Source organism: Apium graveolens, chromosome 9, assembly GCF_009905375.1.
Source record: "Apium graveolens cultivar Ventura chromosome 9, ASM990537v1, whole genome shotgun sequence".
Taxonomy (NCBI): Eukaryota; Viridiplantae; Streptophyta; class Magnoliopsida; order Apiales; family Apiaceae; genus Apium; species Apium graveolens.
Genome location: NC_133655.1, coordinates 37,103,129 through 37,126,554, shown reverse-complemented (window position 1 = coordinate 37,126,554; position 23,426 = coordinate 37,103,129). Strand labels below are relative to the sequence as shown.

The 23,426-nt window shown below is 37.1% G+C and overlaps 2 protein-coding genes across 2 annotated transcripts; one reads left to right on the top strand and one right to left on the bottom strand.

The window, feature by feature from the left end:
• Positions 1-13,398: 13,398 nt before the first annotated feature.
• LOC141685216 (uncharacterized) lies at positions 13,399-14,283 on the bottom strand. The gene has a single exon (XM_074490331.1). The coding sequence runs from the start codon at positions 14,281-14,283 to the stop codon at positions 13,399-13,401; it is 885 nt and encodes a 294-aa protein (XP_074346432.1).
• Positions 14,284-19,540: 5,257 nt separating this feature from the next.
• Positions 19,541-22,530, top strand: LOC141684866 (calmodulin-lysine N-methyltransferase). Its single transcript, XM_074490004.1, has 7 exons — positions 19,541-19,707; positions 19,794-19,992; positions 20,097-20,176; positions 20,615-20,675; positions 20,832-20,947; positions 21,227-21,359; positions 22,057-22,530. The coding sequence occupies exons 1-7, from the start codon at positions 19,614-19,616 to the stop codon at positions 22,334-22,336; spliced, it is 963 nt and encodes a 320-aa protein (XP_074346105.1). The 5' UTR covers positions 19,541-19,613; the 3' UTR covers positions 22,337-22,530.
• Positions 22,531-23,426: the final 896 nt, after the last annotated feature.

Sequence of the window (23,426 nt, the reverse complement as noted above, 5' to 3'; positions counted from 1 at the left end):
TATTGGTACCCGATACTATTCGGGTTTCCGAATAAATTTCACCGATTAATTAATTTCCCGCACGAAAATTATTTTATTTCACAAAATTAATCATCTAATTTCTGCAGAAACTAAACCACAGAATCACAATATCAACAGAAATGAAATCAACAGCAAAGGAGGTACAAGCAGTACACGCTCGCGCGTGTATTACCAACATAGAAAACCGAAGCAAGAAACGAGAAGAAACAAGCAGCCGGCCGGAAAAGAAGGCCGGAAAGAACGCATACATGCAACATAAGGCAGAACCCAAACCCACGAATCACCAGGACAGTCACCAAGCCAAAACTGGCGGCAACTCGCCGGAGTAACCGAAGCCAAAACGGCGATCGGAGCACAGAGACAGGAAAGGAAGAGGCGGAAGTGATTTCGCGAACAGGGAGCCAGAAGTAGTTTGAGAGATTTGAGAGATCAAAATAGATGCAGAGGTCGAGATATACAGGGGGCAGGGGTGGGGGTTTGGGTAGAATAGGAGGTTATATATTCTTTTTCTACTCCCTTATGTTAGTGCCACGTATCACAATCAGTAAAAGAAATGCCTACACGTGTCCTCCTGTCTCGGTTTTTCCGGAAATTCATGAATTATCGAACCAAGTTGCGGGTAAAATAAACCCGAAAGATTATCAACATAATTTTAAAATATCACAAATAATTCATAATTATTAAAAATAATTTTTTTCATAATTTTCAAAGTATATTTGAAACGTAACTCGTACCCGCATTTAACAATTAACGATCCGAGCTGCACTTTAAAACAAATTCAGAAAATTACGAAAATAGTCTTAAAATATTACAAATATCCCGAAGTTTACAAAAACATAAATTTCGTAATTTTAAAATAATTTCTGAAACGCAACTTATACCCGTTTTTCACAATTAAACGAATCGACACACGGGTGAAATAAATCCAGAAAATTTCCAAAATAATTTTAAAATTCTGGAAATATTCCAAACTTGAATAAATATGAGTTTCATAATTTTTGAAGAATTCTGGAATTAAATACAGATTTTATAATTAAATGTAATCAGAAAATCATACAGGGTTAAATAATTGATAAAATATTAATTTCTAAATTTTGTAAAATCCCAAAAATAATTATTGAAATTATAAAGTCATAAAACTAAATTTAGAGACAATCCAAATATTTTTGGATTTAAAACTGTAATAAAATCACCTTTAAGAGTAAAACAGAACAATATAACTCAATCTTTATCTACACATTCCAATCCTTTACACAATTAAATCACAAACAAATAGTATATATCAACACACTGTTTCCAAAACCAAGACACATATTTTATTTAATTAATACTTCCACAATTACATATTTAAATAATCCAAAAATACACGAGTCGTTATATCCTTCCCCCCTTAAAATGATTCTGTCCTCAGAATCTGGTTTAACTAAATAAGTGAGGATATTTGTCAAGCATATATGACTCTACTTTCCAAGTAGACTCTTCTACTCAAGGGTTCAAACGTATTCACCATAGATATACATTCATTTCCAAGGATTCGCCTTTAACGGTCAAGAATTTAAATCGATCACTATATGCAAAATAAACTTGGACAAGAGCCCACTGGCTCCTAATCAATCACTTACTTCAATTCAGATACTTATCGCTTTAACCTTAACAGGCCAAACATATTATATGTACACACTGTTGTGACGGTAACATCAACTCATGAACAACTTTATCGATATTTATCAATACTTTGAGAATGGGTTATTAATTTTAGGACTTAACCTGTCCCTTCTACTTAGACTTATTCAGTCTCTTTCTAGACGACACTTTTACTAACACTATTGGTCCTATTTCTATACTCAAACTTTCTCTCAATACAATTTCGTCTTCTTTCTTTGTCTACTCCGAGCTGCTTTAATCAATATTACTATGCTCTTGGTGTGCCGATTTAACTTAGAATTTGATAACTTTCTTTCTCCCACTTTATTTTAATAGAAATGGGGAACTACACTTGCGTTCACATGAAGCTTGATAAAGTGGCATTCCAAAGCTAACATCGATGATAAATGATCATTCCAGTGTTTCTTTAAACTCAACCTCTCAACATATTTTACATTTCCTGAATCACTTCTGTAATTTGACTTTCCGTTTAAGGATGATAGGCAGTGCTCATTTTCAACTTGGTTTCCAAACATTAAAACATCTCTTACTCCTTTCCATTAGTTAAGGCTGAAAAGTAATCTCATATATTCACGTATTATCATTTTTAAGTATTTGAACTTCAGATTCCACTCTTTCCAATTCGTTTATTAACTCCTCGGAGGTCTTAATTACATCCAATCCTTTATATCGACATAAGGCATCTGTTACCATACCGCTTTGCTTAGGTAGTTGTTAATGGATTAATTCATAATCTTTTGTTAACCTTAGTCAAAATTTCATTCTTGAAAACTCAACGTATAGTTGTTTTCCTTCTGATCTTTGGAGAAAAAAAAATCCCTGGGCATCCCACTCAGACTTTCTTATTCCTTGAGTAGCTAAGGATGTTATCAATAAATACAGTTTTTTTTTCTTATCTGAGTACTCCTTATATAACATGTTCATTAATTTCTTATAACCACCTGATACACTCATCATTTCACATAATATCACCAGAGCTTGCAATGCTCTTAACTCACCTTAATCGTAATCTCTGATATTTTCTCAGGTTGGATCTTAAGTTACTCCTCGAGATATAATATATTGCTTGAATTAGGTCTCGTAAGTAGTCAATTCTTTTATAGGGTCTCACTTCTTCTTATTCGTTGAACTCCTGCTAATCAGTACATAATCTTATAATTTTATTCCTTTTCTTCATAAACATCACTGATAACCTTCACAATTCACTTCTTATAAAACCACTCCTTGGGTCTGCCTTATCTACTAGACTTCCAATACTTCGCTTTAATTTTTATGACATATCAAACACTTCCTAATCCATCTCGAAATTTCCTTCTTATACCTGGTTGTTACTATTTTTCTTTAAATTTCCGTATATCTTGACATTTCTTCAATAAATTAAACACTTTATATTGTGAATTCCCTGTGAAATCTTATTTCTTAATTCTTCTACTTGTAGCATCCAAGTGCTGGAAGAAAACCTGGAGATATCGTGATCGTTCTCCTGGCCGCATAAATTTTCTCTTACTAACTGCTAACATCGTGATCCATTATCTTCTCTTGACATCTCCTTATCTTTCCCTTAACAAATTTGACTAAAAGATCATACTATCCATCCTTGCTCTTTTTGGATTATAAACTCTGACTTCCAATTCCAACTTCTAAAATTCCATAGATAATTCTTCTGGTACAGTTTCTATGTTCGTTTTCTCCTTTTTGCTTATCGTTTTCCTCTATACTTGCTTTTCCTCGTGAATATATACTTCAACCTCTTATGGCCCGTATAGATCTTACACCTTTCTTCATACATCTCATATTTCCCAATCTTTCAAAGCGAATATTATTACTGTTAATCCCACATTACGAGTATGATACTTCTGCTCATAAGGTTTCGGTTGTCCGAATGTATATACAATAGCTTTATTGTGCTGCATCAACACACATCCTATTTCCTAATGAGAAGCATCACTATAACTACCAAACCTCCTTGATATTTTTAGATTGATAAAACAGGTGTTGTAACCATTCTTTCATTTAACTTCGCAAAACTTTCCTTCACCCTTCTCCACTTCACAAAACTTCTTGCTTTTCTTGATTAGCTTCATCAAAGGTATTGCAGCTTTCAAAAAATCTTGCACAAATTTGCAATATAACCAGTCCATGGTAAAACTTCTTACTTTTGTTGGTGCTTTTAGCCTTTCTTTATTCATAGTAACTTTAATTTCTACTGGATCTCCTTTGGTCTCCTCCTCACTGATTACCTATAATTTCTATCATCAAAACTTTCACCTTGCAAACTTTATATACAACTTCTTTCATCTCCGACTCCTCAGTTGTCATTAAATGCTTCGCGTGGTCCTCCGTTGACTTTAAGTAACATAATTAAAACTCATCCAGATATTCCTTAAAGATTATGTCCATAGGTTCAATCTCCAATTGGTAACGCCCAAATCTTAAATCAATTTTAGTACTTTGCTTGTCCTGTTAGATCAAACAAATCAGTAGTTCGAGGTAACATGTACTTATTCTTGATAGTAAACTTGTTGAGCTTTCTTTAGTCGACGCATAATCTCATACTTCTATTTTCTTATTAGTAATTAGTACCAGTACACCTCATGGGATACACTAGGTCTAATCGCTTCTTTTTCGAACGTCTCTTGCATCTGCTTTGCTAGCTTCATCATTTTAACTGGTGCCATTTTATGTAAAACCTTGGTCACTGGCTTCGTCTCAAGTGCTAAGTCAATCACGAACTTCATTTCTCTATTTGGAGGAATATCGATAACTCATCTGGAAACATATCTTGAAATTCCTTAATTGCTATAAAATCTTCAAATTTTGTTTGCTTCTGACTTTTATTTATCTCATAATCACCATAATGCTCATATCTTGATCACCTTAATCATCATTAACAAATTCTTTACCTTCCTTCATCTTCTAAACCTCATCACCTTCTCATTTGGCGTCCGCAGAATTATCTTTTCATCACGACGGTCCGTCTGGACACCACGCTTTAAAAGTTAATCCATTCCCTTGAGTAATGTCAAATCCTCTTATTTTCCATAGTATCAATTCTTCATAATTTATTGCCAGAAATCTCAATTCCATTATTTGTACTCACTTATTTAACAACTACACGTTCTTGACTTGCTAGTCCTTTAATCACCATCTTATCAATTCAACAGGGTAATTTATCTTAACAAAACCTTGGGAGCTAAACAATTAAGTTGCTCTCACATCTTTCAATACTTTAACGTATAAAGTATCCATGATAATCATTCACATCACCACATCCGTACTCTAAATAACATATTTTACAGGAAAATCACAATTTCTCGTTCTCGGAGACGTATTCCTCATTGGAGTGGATTTCTTTGACTCTTAGTGCATCCCTGACTGAGGCTAGTGATTTGCAATTCTCGTCATATGTGCTTGTTTGCTTTCCATGCATGAGAAGTAGATGGAACTTTTCCTGCTTGGTCCATAATACGTTGATTTCTGTTAGAAAAACTCTTGCAAAGAACGACAATACGACGAAACAACTAGAATTCACAAGTCAACAAAAATTAGAGTTGAAAAGAAAGAAGAAACAAGGATTTGAATATGAATGAGACAACCACATTGGTACTTAAGATGGCCAGTCTTTCGTACCATATGGCATACAGCACATGATTAGGTGGCGTCCCACCCGACTCTTCGTCATTCTGACAAAGTATCTCACCATAACACTGTTTGTCCCAATCAGAAAGCAAAACTTGAGGGAAACAATTAAATTTGAAAGTAATACAATATCCTCCTTTTCGATGTCACAACAAAGAGTTTATTTAAGAAAAGAAGTTCATACTTGTTTAAGAATCAAAAAGGAATATACACTGTAATATTGAAAACAAGAATGATACCATTGGTCACCATCCATATTCCATTTGTATTCATCTTTCAAGATTGTTCGATCATATCCCAATTGCGTAATATAACAACTCTAGAAAGTCCGCTGAAATGTCTTCGCAAACCAAGTATTATAATAAATTCTTACTTGCTAAGTTTTGCGTCTTTAACATCGCACTTACACTTATGATACCCTAATAATTCGATCATAATGGCGTTCCTACCAGATAACTTCGAGTTTCCTCTTTTTAATTTAGAATAACCGCGAATCATTCAGCATAACGATCCTTTTGTTAATAATATTCTTCCTTTAGAAAAGTCTGGAAATCTTCCCAATCTTCTTCAATCACGCCCGAGCTCCTTTTAAATTAATGAATTTTTTTTTTAAACTTTACGGGTCACTGCAACTGGATGAATAGTTACTCCATACGCGAATTCTATTATTAACCTTGTTAAACAATATTTACACCTTACCGTTAGGAATAATTAACTTCTTCATAATCGCGGGTTACTTTATCCTCTGAATTAACAATACCAAGTCTAAAATAAATATCCTTCCAGGTAATTTGGGTCTTTTCTTGACAACCAGTGTTTAAAACTTATTTTATTCAAAAACACTTTTTAGAAATTTTGTAAGGAAAATCTTTTTTGAAAGCTTGTTTAAAAATTTTGAAAATCACAAACCTGGTTGTCCTTACTATATGAGTTGGTTGTTGTCCATCCTTCTTATAACAAGGTACCAAATTAAAGAAACGATCACATAAAGATCCATTTACTTTAATCTACCTTCTCTCCTTTATTGGGTCCATTTGCCTTCCTTAATCGACGAAAACTTCAGTTGTCGTTGCATGCTATCTTATTCGTAGCTTCACATCAAGCTTCCATACTGGTAATACTCCCGTTATCAACTATACAATCGTTAAATGAAACCGACTATCCAATAGTCAACAAGTCGGCTTGATGTGGATCTCTCCACAAAGAAAGAAAAAAATAAGAAAGAAAAGGGATAAGAGAAGAAGAGGATATTTCAAAAGAACACGATCAATCCAGAAACGTGAACTTTGAATCTCAAATTGCTTAGATCAATCCAGAAACTAAGTAATTCGAATCTAACCTTCAAAACAATCCAGTAATTGAAGTTTAGAGGGAAGAAAAACTACTCATAGTTTATCTCAAAACACAAGTTTTATATCATCCATTGTCTCCCTTAAAAGATTACATTAGAAGGGTATTTATAGGCTTAGACAATAACCCAAACCCTATAGGATTCCGAGAGAAATTCAATATCAGCTTGAATTAGCCAATATCTGAATCCTTCTAGGAAACAAATTTAAAAACCAAATCCGAATAGAAAAAAGACAAAAACCAAATCCAAATAGGAAAATAAAATCCTAAGTGCTTAAAACAAGAAAAGCCCTTTCAAGTTAAAGGTAAAAACTTGCAAGCAAAATTCGAATTAATTAATCAGCTACTTGTCCAACTTCATGCATCGCTCCTTTATTCCTTGTTGTCCAAGTAAGCTGCATAACCCATGTTTGCATCCTCTCCAATTGAATATCACAACGAGTACGCATAACCAAATCCAAATTAACATATTCATTCCTTGATCCTCATCATTCTCCTCTCCTTTGAAGAAAACTCGTCCTCGAGTTCTAAAGTATTTAAGAATAAGCACATAACGAGGTGATTTTTCGTAGAACTTGAAAGCCTTAAATTTCAATTCCATCAGCAATATCTTTGGAAGTAAACTCGAAAGAATAAGATAGTTTGATGAGATAGGTGAATTCAACAAGTTCTCTACCCCCAGAAAATTATTGTGTTCCACTAGGATAATGTTGTTTCCCTTGTACACAACCTCTTTAGTTTCGAACGTCTCCTTTAGTATCTCTTGTCCTTCAACAATCTCGTCATGCACAAATTTAGGAGATGCATCTATCTGATCTTTTTCAACAATCAAGACTTTCTCAAAAAGTGATTGTCTTTCTTCATGCTTCTCTATTATAGCTTCTTTTATAACTGGTTCATCCTTTTCATCCAAACTTGATATAGTCGCCATATGTAACACATGGTAATCAGCAACAAGATCCGCGACATTCTCCACACTGAAAAAGTCTTCTTCTTTAGTTTCTTCTGAAAGAGTAAACTCGTGAAGGGAAGACTTCAATTTCTCGTCTTGTTGAAAATATTCAAATTCCAAAGCAAGATTGCATACATCATTAAACGAGATATATGGACTTGATTTAACCTTTCGATAAATAGGCAAATTCAATCCACGAATAAATCTTCCAATTTTAATTGTTTCCGTCTCCTCCAAGTCACAAATAAGGCGCAATCTATCTGATACCAAATTGATGTGGATCTCTCCACAAATAAAGAAAAAAATAAGAAAGAAAAGGGATAAGAGAAGAAGAGGATATTTCAAAAGAACACGATCAATCCAGAAACGTGAACTTTGAATCTCAAATTGCTTAGATCAATCCAGAAACTAAGTAATTCGAATCTAACCTTCAAAACAATCCAGTAATTGAAGTTTAGAGGGAAGAAAAACTACTCATAGTTTATCTCAAAACATAAGTTTTATATCATCCATTGTCTCCCTTAAAAGATTACATTAGAAGGGTATTTATAGGCTTAGACAATAACCCAAACCCTATAGGATTCCGAGAGAAATTCAATATCAGCTTGAATTAGCCAATATCTGAATCCTTCTAGGAAACAAATTTAAAAACCAAATCCAAATAGAAAAAAGACAAAAACCAAATCCAAATAGGAAAATAAAATCCTAAGTGCTTAAAACAAGAAAAACCCTTTCAAGTGAAAGGTAAAAACTTGCAAGCAAAATTCGAATTAATTAATCAGCTACTTGTCCAACTTCATGCATCGCTCCTTTATTCCTTGTTGTCCAAGTAAGCTGCATAACCCATGTTTGCATCCTCTCCAATTGAATATCACAACGAGTACGCATAACCAAATCCAAATTAACATATTCATTCCTTGATCCTCATCACGGCTAATGTCACATTATCATAACACCATTACCTAACTTCAAGAAATCTCTAGATCCATAATCTCCTATTTCTCCTTTCAGTACTTATCTAATCCATTCCATAAACTAGTCATGGGTGGCCTACTTACTAATGGCTTCTTTTAACCTGACAACAGCTATCCTCCGGAACACTTGAGTCTTCTTTCTAAACTTCTTCTCACCTTTATTTGTATCTCAATACTCACCATTTACTGCACTCCCGAGTCCATCCTCATAGGTACAATTGCTTCATAGGACAAGTTCTAAACTGGGGCTGTAGAACAGGATGTAGGGTAACCTAAGAGATACACTCACAGCCGAATGTCCAGTAAAACAAGAATAAACAGATGGAGGTTCTTAAATAGGTAATTTCATATCAAGAGGTGGTAAAATAGCGTAGAATAGCTTGAAGAGGGGCAACTGTCATAACAGAAGGTAGTACCATTAATACTGATGGAGGAACAAGGTGCAAATCAAATCTTAGAAAGGATAACGATCCTTGAGCGGAAAGCTTCAAGCGATCGGATGATACAGGGAAATCAGGATCTGCCATTGCCGTTGTCGGGAAATCACCTCGCAAGTTAAGAATCCCGAATTGCAACACGAACCGTGCCGGAGACCTACTATGAAATCACACTCAACCTCACAACGTCTTATCTTTCTATTTCATATTCCTAATCCTAACCCTCTATCCAATCCCGAAAATCTAGGCTTGTTTCAGTGACCTATAACCTGTAGCTCTGATACCAACCTGTGGCACCCTCCAAACCCGGGTCAGAAGTTTGGGGTCCACAACACAAACACATTATATTAACCTGTATACCAAGTATTATTTATAATGACCCTGCTTCATAAAACCACGGATCGCAACAGGTTAAATTATGAAAACAAGCCACAATCTTAACCTTTATTACAACGTACCAAATCTTAATTAATTTAACTTATAATTGATTATAAAATCATTCTTACAATCTGACTATCTCTATACCGCATGAAGCTTCTGCTAGCTCAATTCAACCCGATTGGAACCTTAACCCGCACTTTGGACTGAGGAACTTCACTAACATCCATATCCTTTTTAACTGTAAAATATACCAAAAAGTTTCGCAAGAGTGAGCTAACTAGCTCAGCAAGTCATAATAACGATATCTGAGGTTAAACAATGCTCAAATGAGATGATTCAGAGGAATCAAGTTTCTTTTTAACTAGTCATTAGAATTGGATATTCATTTTAAGTTTTAAAACTAAGGTTAGGCTGCTGATCAGTCACGCACTAACCCCGAGCAAAGCACACAGCACTGCTCTAATTACTGGATCTAAGGCACACATTAGCCTAACTTGACCATTGGTATGGTCTGACCACGAATCTGGTCCACATATATAAAAACTATCCAATCCTAAAGCAGTTCAATATGATAAACAATATAATTCGATAACACAAGATCATAATCACCGATGATTAAACATTCGCATAAAAATGTAAGGAAACTCATGGATATCTCAAGGTATATCAGGGTATGTGTAAGAAACAGTTTTCAGTTTGTACAAGGGTCAGGTATCAGACCAGTAATGATTTTTCAGGATAGGATTCTTTGATATTATTAAGAATAATGGGAGTATAAAAGTTTCTGTGTTTTCAAATCATTCTCTTTCAATGTTTGGTGTTTGGTAGTTATACCTTTGGGGAGTTGTATCATATTTGTGTGATTTGGTATTTGAGGATCCACAAAGGATGGTTTACAAAGAATAAGGCTTACGGCTCAAGATCAAGAAAATTAGGGTTCGAGGTTAAATGGTTTAAAGCTCTTACAATATAAAATAGGAGTTATTTTGTATAATAGCGACATGTTATAAAACAGTTCGAAAACATTGGTAATATATATATCTTGAAGCAAAGTTCAGAAGTACTTGCCTTACAAGGCTTTATAACTATTACTGATCAATTCTGGATAAACTCTGCCGCTCAGGCTTTTACGTCCAACCACTATATCACTCTGGATTCGACCTTAATACTTAAGTCCTTTAATTGGGACCTTACAGGGCTTTTTGATTCACCGCCAACTATCTTTTGTCCAATTCCAATTCTCGGGCATTCCAACTAGAACCTACAAGGTCGAAACATCCTAACTTAGACATTCGATTATGCTTGACATATCTTTGCTAACAATCTACCCCGAACGTTAACAAAATCCGACTTGTAACATACTTCATATAATAATACACGTATCACTTAGGGTTCACGTTCTCGAAAATCGGTTCAGTGTTCGTTTTTGGAAAATACCCATACTTTTTATTTTACGAAATCAGGGTTATCGATTTAGAAAAAAAAATATTTCATCACATCGTACCATCAAGTTTCGTATAAAACACACACACATATATATATAGAGTCTCTCGACGTCCCGATATTCATCGGATACGTTTTTGTATTTGCGTAATTCAGTTTTCCGAAAATCGGACAGCGTTTCCTTTGTTTATCGGACTACCCGTCGAAACATCAATCGACGTCAAACCAACAACAATCAATTCCATAATCTCGTAATTATTTACGTACCACTCCCATATACGATTTATTCTCGAAAACATTTTATACGAATCGATTTACTATTTATAAAATTTAGGACTCAGATAATAATCATCACAGTCCACTGTTGACTCGTTAAAAGTCATCGTCAACAGCGGCAAGATTTATTGGTACCCGATACTATTCGGGTATCCGAATAAATTTCACCGATTAATTAATTTCCCGCACGAAAATTATTTTATTTCATAAAATTAATCATCTAATTTCTGCAGAAACTAAACCACATAATCACAATATCAACAGAAATGAAATCAACAGCAAAGGAGGTACAAGCAGTACACGCTCGCGCGTGTATTACCAACATAGAAAACCGAAGCAAGAAACGAGAAGAAACAAGCAGCCGGCTGGAAAAGAAGGCCGGAAAGAACGCATACATGCAACATAAGGCAGAACCCACACCCACGAATCACCAGGACAGTCACCAAGCCAAAACTGGCGGCAACTCGCCGGAGTAACCGAAGCCAAAACGGCGATCGGAGCACAGAGACAGGAAAGGAAGAGGCGGAAGTGATTTCGCGAACAGGGAGCCAGAAGTAGTTTGAGAGAATTGAGAGATCAAAATAGATGCAGAGGTTGAGATATACAGGGGGAAGGGGTGGGGGTTTGGGTAGAATAGGAGGTTATATATTCTTTTTCTACTCCCTTCTGTTAGTGCCACGTATCACAATTAGTAAAAGAAATGCCTACACGTGTCCTGCTGTCTCGGTTTTTTCGGAAATTCATGAATTATCGAACCAAGTTGCGGGTAAAATAAACCCGAAAGATTATCAACATAATTTTAAAATATCACAAATAATTCATAATTATTAAAAATATTTTTTTTCATAATTTTCAAAGTATATTTGAAACGTAACTCGTACCCGCATTTAACAATTAACGATCCGAGCTGCACTTTAAAACAAATTCAGAAAATTACGAAAATAGTCTTAAAATATTACAAATATCCCGAAGTTTACAAAAATATAAATTTCGTAATTTTAAAATAATTTCTGAAATGCAACTTATACCCGTTTTTCACAATTAAACGAATCGACACGCTGGTGAAATAAATCCAGAAAATTTCCAAAATAATTTTAAAATTCTCGAAATATTCCAAACTTGAATAAATATGAGTTTCATAATTTTTGAAGAATTCTGGAATTAAATACAGATTTTACAATTAAATGTAATCAGAAAATCATACAGGGTTAAATAATTGATAAAATATTAATTTCTAAATTTTGTAAAATCCCAAAAATAATTATTGAAATTATAAAGTCATAAAACTAAATTTAGAGACAATCCAAATATTTTTGGATTTAAAACTGTAATAAAATCACCTTTAAGAGTAAAACAGAACAATATAACTCAATCTTTATCTACACATTCCAATCCTTTACACAATTAAATCACAAACAAATAGTATATATCAACACACTGTTGCCAAAATGAAGACACATATTTTATTTAATTAATACTTCCACAATTACATATTTAAATAATTCAAAAATACACGAGTCGTTATAGTGAAGTTAGACTTACCTCAACGTGTATGACAACATCAACGCCGTAAGCAAGGCGGAAAGGAGTTTCACCTGTTGCGCTTCGGGGGGTTGTTCTATACGACCACAACACATTTGGGAGTTTATCGACCCAACATCGGGGTATTTCTTCAATTCTTTTCTTCAGACCTTGAAGGATGGTTCTATTTGTTACCTCCGCGAGTCCATTAGCTTGGGGGTATGCTACGGATGCCTTGATATGTTGAATTTTTAAGTCAAGAAGGGCCTTCTCGAACTGCTTCCCTACAAACTGTGTGTCATTATCAGAAACTAGGATTTTGGGGATCCCGAATCGAAAGACAATATACTCCATAAAGAATTCTATCATTTCCTTTTCTCGAATCTTGGAGAGGGGTTTTGCTTCAACCCATTAGGTTGCGTAATCAACAGCGACTACGATGTATTGGCACTGATTTTTAGATTTTGGAAAGGGACCCACAATATCTATTCCTCATTGGAAAAAAGGGCATGGACTGAGTATCGAATTTAGCTCAGTCATGGGTCGGCGGTTTACATTTCCATGGAGTTGACATGCTTGGCATTTTTTGACATAATCTTCACAGTCCTTTCGAATTGTGTGCCAGAATAGACCTTGTCTGATTACTTTAAGGGCTAATGATTCCCCCCCAAGATGCTCACCACAAATTCCTGTATGTATCTCAACAATCGCCTGGAGAGCTTCTTCCAGAGACAAGCAACTAGAGTAATGGTTCAGAGAGAGCACGTCGATATAACGCGGAGCCCACAACACAGTAGTTTCTGGCTTTGAACATAAGTGCGTGAGCCTCCGTTTTATGTTCAGGTAGCTTGTTGTCGATGATGTAGTCGAGGAAAGGTTGGCGCCAATCTGGCTTAGTCTGGATCTGATTAACTGATACTTCGTCGATGGAGGGGGTCGCTAAGACATCGACGTCTATCGGGCTGAGGTTAACAGGAAGATTGGATGACGCCAGTTTGGCAAGAGAGTCGGCCCACTGGTTCTCCTCTCTATCAACATTTGACATTTTCCATGAAGAGAATTTCTTAAGTAGCTCTTGTGTTCTTGTCAAGTATTGGGTCATCCTTTCGTTATGTGTCTTAAAATCGCCATTTATCTGTCTAGAGACCAATTGAGAATCTCCAAATATATCGATGACCTCTGCTTCAAGATCGGACGTGAGCTTTAGTCCTGCGATGAGTGCCTCGTATTCAGCCACATTATTTATGGCGGAGAATCCGAATCTAAGGGCTTGTTGGATTTTGAATCCTTCTGGACTGATTAACATAACCCCCGCTCCTCCAGAGTTGGATGTCGAGGAACCATCTACAAACAAAAGCCACGGGCTTGATTGGTCATCCTCTGGATTTTGTGCTTTGGATTTGAACTGGCATTCAGCAACGAAATCTGAGAGAACTTGGGCTTTGATCGTCGTTCGAGGTTTGTACTCGATGTAGAATTGGCTTAATCTATAGTCCAGGCTGCAAGCCTGCCCGTTATGTCGGGCTTGTGTAAAATTCTTTTCAGAGGTAGATTGGTGAGAACATGGATTTCTCTCGCTTGAAAATAATGCCGAAGTTTTCGGCTCGCGATCACAAGAGCGCATACGAGCTTTTTGACTTGTGGATACCTTGTTTCCGCGTCCCGAAGTGAGTGACTAATGTAGTATACAGGGATGTCTTTTCCTTCATCGACACGAACCAAGACTGCCGCAACAGTTTTGTTGGAGGTAGAGAGATACACTCGTAGCGGCTCGCCAGTTAAGGTCCGAGTTAAAACTAGAGGATTTGTCAAAAATATCTTTAATTCCGTAAAATTCTTTTCGCAATCTTCATTCCATTCAAGCTGTGAGGATTTAGAAGCTTTCTTCATTACAGAGAAAAGGGGAGGCACCTCTTCGAGGATTGAGGGGTGAACCTTCGAAGCGCGGCTATACACCCGGTGAGTTTTTGTAGATCTTTGATGGATCTTGGTTTGTCCATTTCCAGAATTGCTTTTATCTGAGCTGGGTCGGCCTCGATACCTTTCTAGGTGACCAGGAACCCTAAGAATTTACCCGCCGTAAGGCCGAATGAACATTTTGCTGGGTTCAGTCGCATGTTGTTTGCCCTTGCGTTAGTGAACGTTTCTCGAAGATCTGTTACATGATCTGAGGCAACTTTTGATTTTGTAATCATGTCATCGACATATATCAGCATGTTCCTTCCTATTTGTGAGGAGAATATTTTATCCATCGTTTGTTGAAAAGTGGCACCCGCATTGATTAATCCGAAGGGCATCACCTTGTAACCAAAGACTCCCCTATGCGTGATGAACGTGGTCTGTTTCCAATCGTGGGAATCCATCTTAATTTGATTATATCCTGAAAAGGCGTCCATAAAGGAGAGGAGTTCATTTCCCTCCGTAGCATCGATGAGTTGGTCGATATTCGACAGAGGGTAAAAATCTTTGGGGCATGCCCTATTAACATCTGAGTAATCGATGCACATTCTCCACTTCCCATTGCTTTTCTTGACTAGGACCATATTTGATATCCATTTGGGAAATTGCACAGGCTCGATGAAGCCGGCGTCGAGGAGTCGGTCGACCTCTTGGTCGATGGCGGCTCTTTTCTCGGCCAAGAATATGCGGTGTTTTTGTCGCACAGGCCTGGTGTCCTTACTAATGTGCAACGAGTGTCGTGCCACGACCTCTGGAATCCCGGGCATGTCCTTCGGATCCCAAGCAAAAATGTCAGAGAATTCCCGGATAAGGTTCGTGATTTCTTTCTTGAGATCTGAGGAGAGACTCTTGCCAATTCTTGTTGTTTTATCGGGGTTTCCTTCAAATATTTCTATATCTTCAGTTTCCTCGAGAGGAGAGCATGAATTGCTCGTAGATGTGTCGATCAATTCTCTTGGATCGATGTCGAGTACTCTAAATCTTCATCTGTCTTTTTCCTTGGAGAAACAGTGGTTAGGTAACACTGCCTAGCCGTTGCTTGATCACCTACCATTTCTCCTATACCAAAATCTGTAGGGAACTTCATTTTCAAATGGGAGATGGAAGTTATAGCTCGAAGGGCGGTGATCGTCGTTCGTCCCAATATTGCGTTGAAGCTTGAGGATGCACTGATCACGTGGAACTTGACCATCTTCCAAATCTGGCATGGGGGGAACCAAAGAGGACCGGCATGTCGACTGTTCCAACTACATGTACCTCATTCCCTGTAAACCCGTATAAAGGAGTTCAAGCATTCTCAAGGCGTCGATCCCCGAGATCCATTCGGGAGAAGGCATGGTGGTATAGAACGTCCACGGAGCTGCCATTATCAACTAGCATCTTTTTTACCGTGTTGTTTCCCACTCGTGTGGTGATGACAAGAGCGTCCTAATGGCCCTCGATGAGACCAGGGCGGTAGTCATCATCTGAGAAGGAAATGACAGGAGAAGGGTTTGCTCGAGGGCGTTTAGTTGTTGGTGGGTTGACATTAAAAACTTCTCAGGCATAGTTTTTTCGGGAGTTGTGAGAGAGTCCCCCAGCTGCTATGCCACCAAAGATAACGTCAATTACCCGATCCTCTTCATCTCGTCTATGACGTCGAGGAGAATCTTCCCGCTGTACATAATACACTGGCTGTCTTCGGTGAATTTTCCCCTCGATGAGGTTACTGAGTTGAAAGCATTGTTCAGTCGTGTGACCTGTATCTTCGTGGTAATCACATTATCTAGAGCTTGGAGGACGACCCGGTTTCATGGGTCTCGGTGGACGATAGTCCGGCTCTGTCTTGAGGACCGCTAAGATGGTCATTTTTTCAGTGTTAAGCTTGGTGAATTCTTTCTCTGGTCGACTGCGGGGTTGCCAATCCCTCTCTTTTTTGTCCTTTGGTGGATGGTCGACAGTACGACCAGGTGGTGATCGACGACGCTCTTGATGCCTGTCACGCCCGGGAGATCGCGGACTGTAACTGCGACGTCGTTCGTATCTGGAGGAGCGTTTAGGAGACTGGATGCAACTCACTGCCTCTTGGAGCATCATGCGGTGTTCTATAATTTGAAATGCTGCTTGTAAGGTTTTCGGTCTTTTCTCAAAGATCTCCTATAAGAGTAATCCATGGCGGGATTTATCAATGCCAGCTGTCAGAAAATTAACTGCCATTTGCTCGATTAGATCTGGAATCTCTGCTATTTCTTCTCTGAATCGGGTTAGGAAACTTCGGAGACTTTCTCCTGAGCGTTGGTGCATTGTCATTAGGGAAGCTGTGACCTTTATTCCTTTGTAGTTACTGGAGAAAAGAGCTTGAAACTTGCTCTTTAGGGCTGCCCATGAGTCAATCGACCGAGGGGATAAATTGCTGTACCATCGAAGGGTTGTGCCTTGGAGGCAAGTGGAGAAAAACTGACACCGGGCGACCTCTGAGTGGCCGAAGAAGGCCATGCGTCCGTCGAAGGTATTGAGGAATGCTAACGGGTCCGAGGATCCGTCAAAATGATCGAGGGCGGGAGTTTTTAACGTCCTGTCAATGCGTGCTTTCTCGAGTACCAACGATAGGGGGCTCTCAGAGACGGTTTCAAACCCCGACTGATTTCTCATTATGGTACGCATCTGGGCGATTTCTTCGTATATTTTGGTGAACTCCTCATGAGAGACAGATTCCGTGAACTCAGTCTGATGCGAGACATCGGCGGATGACACTGTCCTCTGTCGACGCTCGCGCGGTTGTAAATATGTCGACTCTGCCGACGGCTCATACTCGTACTCGGCATCGTCGTCTTCGTCATAGAATTCATCATCCTATTCTTTATTTTGTATTGTAGTTTATTGGAGCTCTCGACGGAGACGGTGAATCTCACGTTTTCGTTCGAGTTTGGCCTGCAGCCTCCGAGTCTCGTGTTCTAGAAGCTCGAGTTCTTCATCTGAATCAAGTTGGTCTTCTGGATTTTCTTGATTTTGGGCCTTTAGCCTTTCTTTCTTTTCCAAATGTAGTCGTATGTCGCTCGAGAGAACTTTCTTACCTTTAGAGGTCTGTACTCTAAAACGCTGATCTGAAATGGTCTTTCTTTTTCTGTTTCTTTGAAATGTATCTTTCAAGTTCAACGATTGGCCTTCAGGAGGGACTTCAGGTGGGGGGAACAAGCACTTCGGCTTTAAGGCCGGTTGTTTGGGAAGTTCATGATCGCCGTGGGTCGAGGGGTCGGCGGCAATTTCTGTCGTCAACTCCTTTACCTGAGTCGGTCCGGCGGTTCCCGGATCAAGCTCTTCCACAATCATTTTCTGGTTGGATCTGTTAAAACAAGACTCCTTCTAGCGCCAAATGATGTGCCAACAATATTATTATATTATTAGACTATGATTTTAGGAGATTATCTCTTTACTTTAACTTGCCAACCCCTTCAAATGAGGTTGTTGTCTTGTATTTATACTAAGTCCCAAATGGGCTTTACCTTACAAAGTGGGCCTTCTTGGGCTTTACATTATGTTTCACAATTATCCTAACTATAATTCATTTGGGCCCTATTGTCCTGGTCCAACAATACCTTAAGAGTTAAAAATGTAAAATTTTCATATTTTAAGTGTTAAAAGGTACATTTGTATTTAGAAAAAAAAGAGTACATTTCTCAAATGGGCCTGATTGAACGTTTGAACAATATAATCAACCAATCTCTGATGTAGACGTTTAGCCGACCCAAAAAAAGTATAATACATCTGCTATTTATAAATTGGGTAATAGTTTTTAAGTTTGTAAAGCAAGTCAATCCTTGGACGATCAACTTGGAGTCGTGAATTAATCTTTTACTTTGATAAAGTATATCAACACTCAACTCATGTTCTCAACTCGTAGAGTGGATCCGTGATCACTTATTTGAGGCATTCTTCCCTGGCTGTATGGACATGATTCCACGAAAAGTGTGACAATGCTATCTTGAAAAGATTATAGTATTTTTTATCACCATCTATTTCATTAGGTGTCTAGACATAGAAATCTATCCGATTTGGGTCCAAAATTTTCAGGAAATATGGAAGGGGGATTCTTGTCCATTAACGAGCCTTTTGCATATTACCGTCAAAATAAGGGCACTTAATTTCTAACACTCCTCTATAAGACAATTCGGGTGAAGCTGCAAGCCAATCATATTCAGGATGATCGTTGTCTCTATAAACATGGAACTCTGGAAACCGTACATCATTTCCAGTAATCAGCTTATATCTTTCAAGGGCTTCCTCTTCCTTGATATTATTCCAACAGGTGGCGTTGGACTCTTCGACGAGTCTATAAAATCTCCGCTTCGCCTGCTTCTCCACTCTCCTAAATAGTTGGACTTCGTATTAACTTCTTTTTGCTGCAGTTTGTTAGTAATCCTTTTCAAAGCAAACGTATGAGTACACTGTCTTGGAGATAATTTATTAGTGGGGTTATTAGTGAGTGGACTATTATCCAATAAATATAATCCTGAGATTATTATCCCGCCAAACAAATATGATAAGAATATAATCTTGAGACTACTATTCCAATTAACAAACATGATCTTAAACAATGAAAAATGTACCTTTTAACCCTTATAGTGGTATAACTCATAGGTCAACTTTCCTTTTTGTCCATCCACTTTTCTACTAAAGAATATGAAAATACATAACTCGGGGATCAAATAGTACGTTCAAACGCATATAAGTCAAAAGGTTAATAATTCTTGTAAAAGTCGTAAGTTCTTTTAAAAATCTCCCAAAAATTCTCGATTTGTTATTAAAAAAATTTAAAATCTGTTCTACGGTTATGAATTATTTTTAAATGATATATTTTAAATCAATATTTACCCGTACAAAATAAAAAGAAATTGATTTAAAAATCCAAATTTGATGAAAGGCAAGTCAACCAAACAAGGAAACATCACTAGCTAACTTTGGTTTCTTACAATTGTATAATTAGAGTGTTAAATAAGCTTGGGGATATAAAAAGAAATGTCGGAGAAGGGGGGTGGCGCCGCCGCAAAACCGTCGTCTCTCCGGTGGAGTATTCTTCGCCGCGCTCTTCTTCCTCATTCACACCACACAGGTCAGCTCATTTCTCACTTAATCACTCACTCACACACTTATTTGTATGTATCAGTAATTGTGATTAAATAAAGTGTTTATGGGCAGATAAACACAATTCTGAGATTGGGATTGAGCGTGTTTCTAGGAAGACCACTCATGGATTTAATTTAATACCATCTTGTTTAGTCGATAATCGAAACGATACATCACCTGTATCCTCATCATCGTCATTGATCAGCACTAAAGAAGCTGCTTGTTTTTGCTATACATTGCCTATTCCTGATGCTCCTAAGCTCTTTTTGTTGTAAGATCTTTTTCGATATTATTTTATTTGTACCCTTATAATGGTTTTATTTTATCTGAGGTTAATTGATTGATTGATGATGGTTGTGGACTTGTGTGATGTAGTCAGAGAGTGAGCAGTAATGATGTTCTCGGTGATTTTGAGGTATGCAACAGATATGATATTGACAACACTGGCCTTGTTTGTAAGTTCGTGTTTTTCTTTAAAGAGTTTGTATACTTGTTATTGTGGTAATTTATAGGATTGTTGTTTGGGGAGGGGGGGATTTAATTTTTGTGCTGCATTTTGATCAACACGAGGTTTTTGAGGAAGGAAAGCAAGGGGAAGTAAAACAACTGAAGTGCAATTTCTATGGAGAGATGTAAAGAAGGGATATACTCATATAGATGGAAATGAAAATTGTTATTATGAATAATTTAAGCACTTCACCTCCAATTTATCCCGTTTGTATTCAAAGTGAATATTTATACGTTTTCCTTCAGTAAAATCGAGAATACGGATACGAGTGAAATCCTAGTAACTGTGCAATCTCTTCGTCTGCTTTGATCTGAATATTAAACTTCGAAGTAGGGTGTTTAATGTGTACTTAGCACCGCTACTTGCTTTCTACATAATCCTACAGGTCCCTGGCCATCAGAAGAAGTTCTTGCTTATTATTGTTTGTCACATGCAGAGACATTCAGGTATATAAGCACTATATCTCATCTTCGACTTAAATGTAGTTTTAATAACTCCACCTGTTCCCGTTCTTGTATTCTTCCAAATTGAGTCAAAGCACGTCAGCACATGCATAAGCATGCACGTAGTAACGTATATGCACCACTTTCTACTCTCTTTAGATCCAAAACAGTCATTGAACTAGGATCAGGATATGGCTTAGCTGGTTTGGTTGTTGCTATGGCTACTGAAGCATCGGAAGTTGTAATATCAGACGGAAATCCTCAAGTAGTTGATTGTATCCTTTTCATGTTCTCGTGTACCACTTTTTGGTAATAAGGAGGTACAGCTGTACACATATTCTTACTAACGTGCACTTTTCTTTCCTAATCAGCTTGATATCTGTCTTTAATATTCAGAATGTTTGCTTTATATAATCGTGATTTGTAAGACTTCTAAGTTAATTTCCCTGTCCTAAATATTGCAATACCGCTATTTTAAATTCTTTACCCTTCAGGCTCAGACATCTTCAAATACATTCTTTTTTGGATACCAAATGGAGACTCTTAACATACAGATATTCAGCGTAGTATTGATGCCAATTCTGATGCATTTGGCCCTAGCAAGGTGAAGTCTTTGATGCTTCACTGGAATAAGGAAGAAATATCAGACATTTCCAACAAATTTGATGTCATTGTAGCAAGTGACTGGTAATTTTCTCAGTCACAATTCTTTTTCTCCCTCTTTGAAGTACTATTTTTTTAAACAACTATACATTATACGATACAATAAAATTAGGAACTAAAGTACTTAAAAAAACCATAAATCATATAGACATGAGTGCAATAAATCAAGGGGTGACCACAGATTGGGTTAAATTGAAAAACGAATTGCAGTTTGACTGTTTGGGTCTGGGAGTTGCAAAGACCAGCTGCTCTGGTTTGGTTGCCGTTTGAGCTTAGACCAGACTGATTCCAACCCGAATTGCATGTATATATTTTTCTAAATCATATATTAATACAAACCCTAATCTATAGTTTCCTTTATTCCCTTCTGGATTCCCTCATTATTTGTCTTCCAGAAGACTTGTATGTTTGGTTCAGAAAAGGCATATAAATAAAATTCCTCCTATTTGACCCAAGTCCCTAACATTTGCCCTTTTACATGACCTAATTTTTTGGTTTTTGGCTACCCAACTACGTGGCATTTAACAGTAAGACTTAACTTCTTTACAAGTAGATTTACCGTCACACAAGATTTTCGGTTTAGAATTACGCATCTCTGATATATTCTAACTGAACAGTGCCTAGAAATAGAACATCACCGGTATATTTATATGCTCAAGTCGCTTTCTGGTAAATGAAGTTTAAGGATTATGTAACACTGGCTTTTACTTGTCACGTGCAGTACCTTCTTTACGAAATTTCACAAAGGCCTCGTTCAAACTCTAGTAAAGTTGTTAAAAAGGGACGGTCCCTCTACAGCCATCTTTTTTAGCCCCAAAAGAGGTGACACATTTGATAAATTTATAAGTGAAGTCAAAGAGAGTGGTCTGCGTTTCAGCATCGATGAGATCTATGACACAGAAATCTGGAGGCAGCATCAGGAATTCGTCAAAGGTGATGACTCGTGGCCCAACTATGATAAGGATCACTGCTATCCATTATTAATCAGAATTACTCGGTAAATAATACTGTACAAAATCTTCATAGTAGCGGGATTTACTTGTATCTCGAAATTCATCTTTTTGTTTCCTAGGATCACGCCCTTTGGCTAGTTTCTATCTCCTAGTAGGATGGATTTGGTTAATGTACTCTGCACTCAATTAACGCCTTAAATTTTGCTAATGACTTGGTGTGTAGAAGCACTCCATATTTTTCAGGTATTTGGCCGGGCCTTAGCTGGCTAGCTGATTTAGATCTTCCATTTATAAGTGTTCCCTTAAGAAAAGAAAGAATCAATAATATAAAAAAAGATACAAAATTACTGGGATAGCTGAGGAAGGTCGGAAGGTAATTGTAAAGTCGCTGGTCGTGGGTTGTTTGTGGCCTAGAGTACATTAATCATATAATTCAAAGAAGCAGATCAAACGGACAGTTATTTATTAAATGTAATTCTAAGTTTGCAGCTTTGCATACTACACAAGCTGCTCCGGTGGAGTGTAATCTAATGTGTAACAAAGCATCCATGGACCACGGTAGTTGTTCACAGCTCAGTAACTACTAACGACTATTCTTTCCTTCGCAAGCTGGCCTTTTGGGAGCTCCCAGAGCATCTCCAACTGAGAAACCTTTAGCCAAAAAATCCAACATCCTCGTATTGGCTAAATTTGTCGAATGTCCCAGAGCCGTAAGAGCATCTTCGATGGCTAAATTGAATCTCTAGGACAATAACTAAAATTTGTTGAACTTGTAAGACATTGTACTGATATTTACTGTATTGGTTAGCTATATTTTAAAATAGTATGTTATTAAAATTTTAAGTTGTTATAAATAGAATATATTATAATATGGTATTAAGTGATTAAATTTTTTTTGCAAATTTTTTACAGATTTGTAGTGGTTCAATAAATATAGTTAATATGGCTATATTTATAAATAAGGGGAATGCACCATTGGAGATTTTTTTACATAATCTTAATATTTTGTATTTATTGTATGTATTAATGATTTTTAGCTAACGATTATATATGGTTGGAGATGCTCTAGCAAAATCGCAACCATAAACTTAATATTATAGCCAGTCCTATTGGAGTTCAGTGCAAGTTTTCATAATCA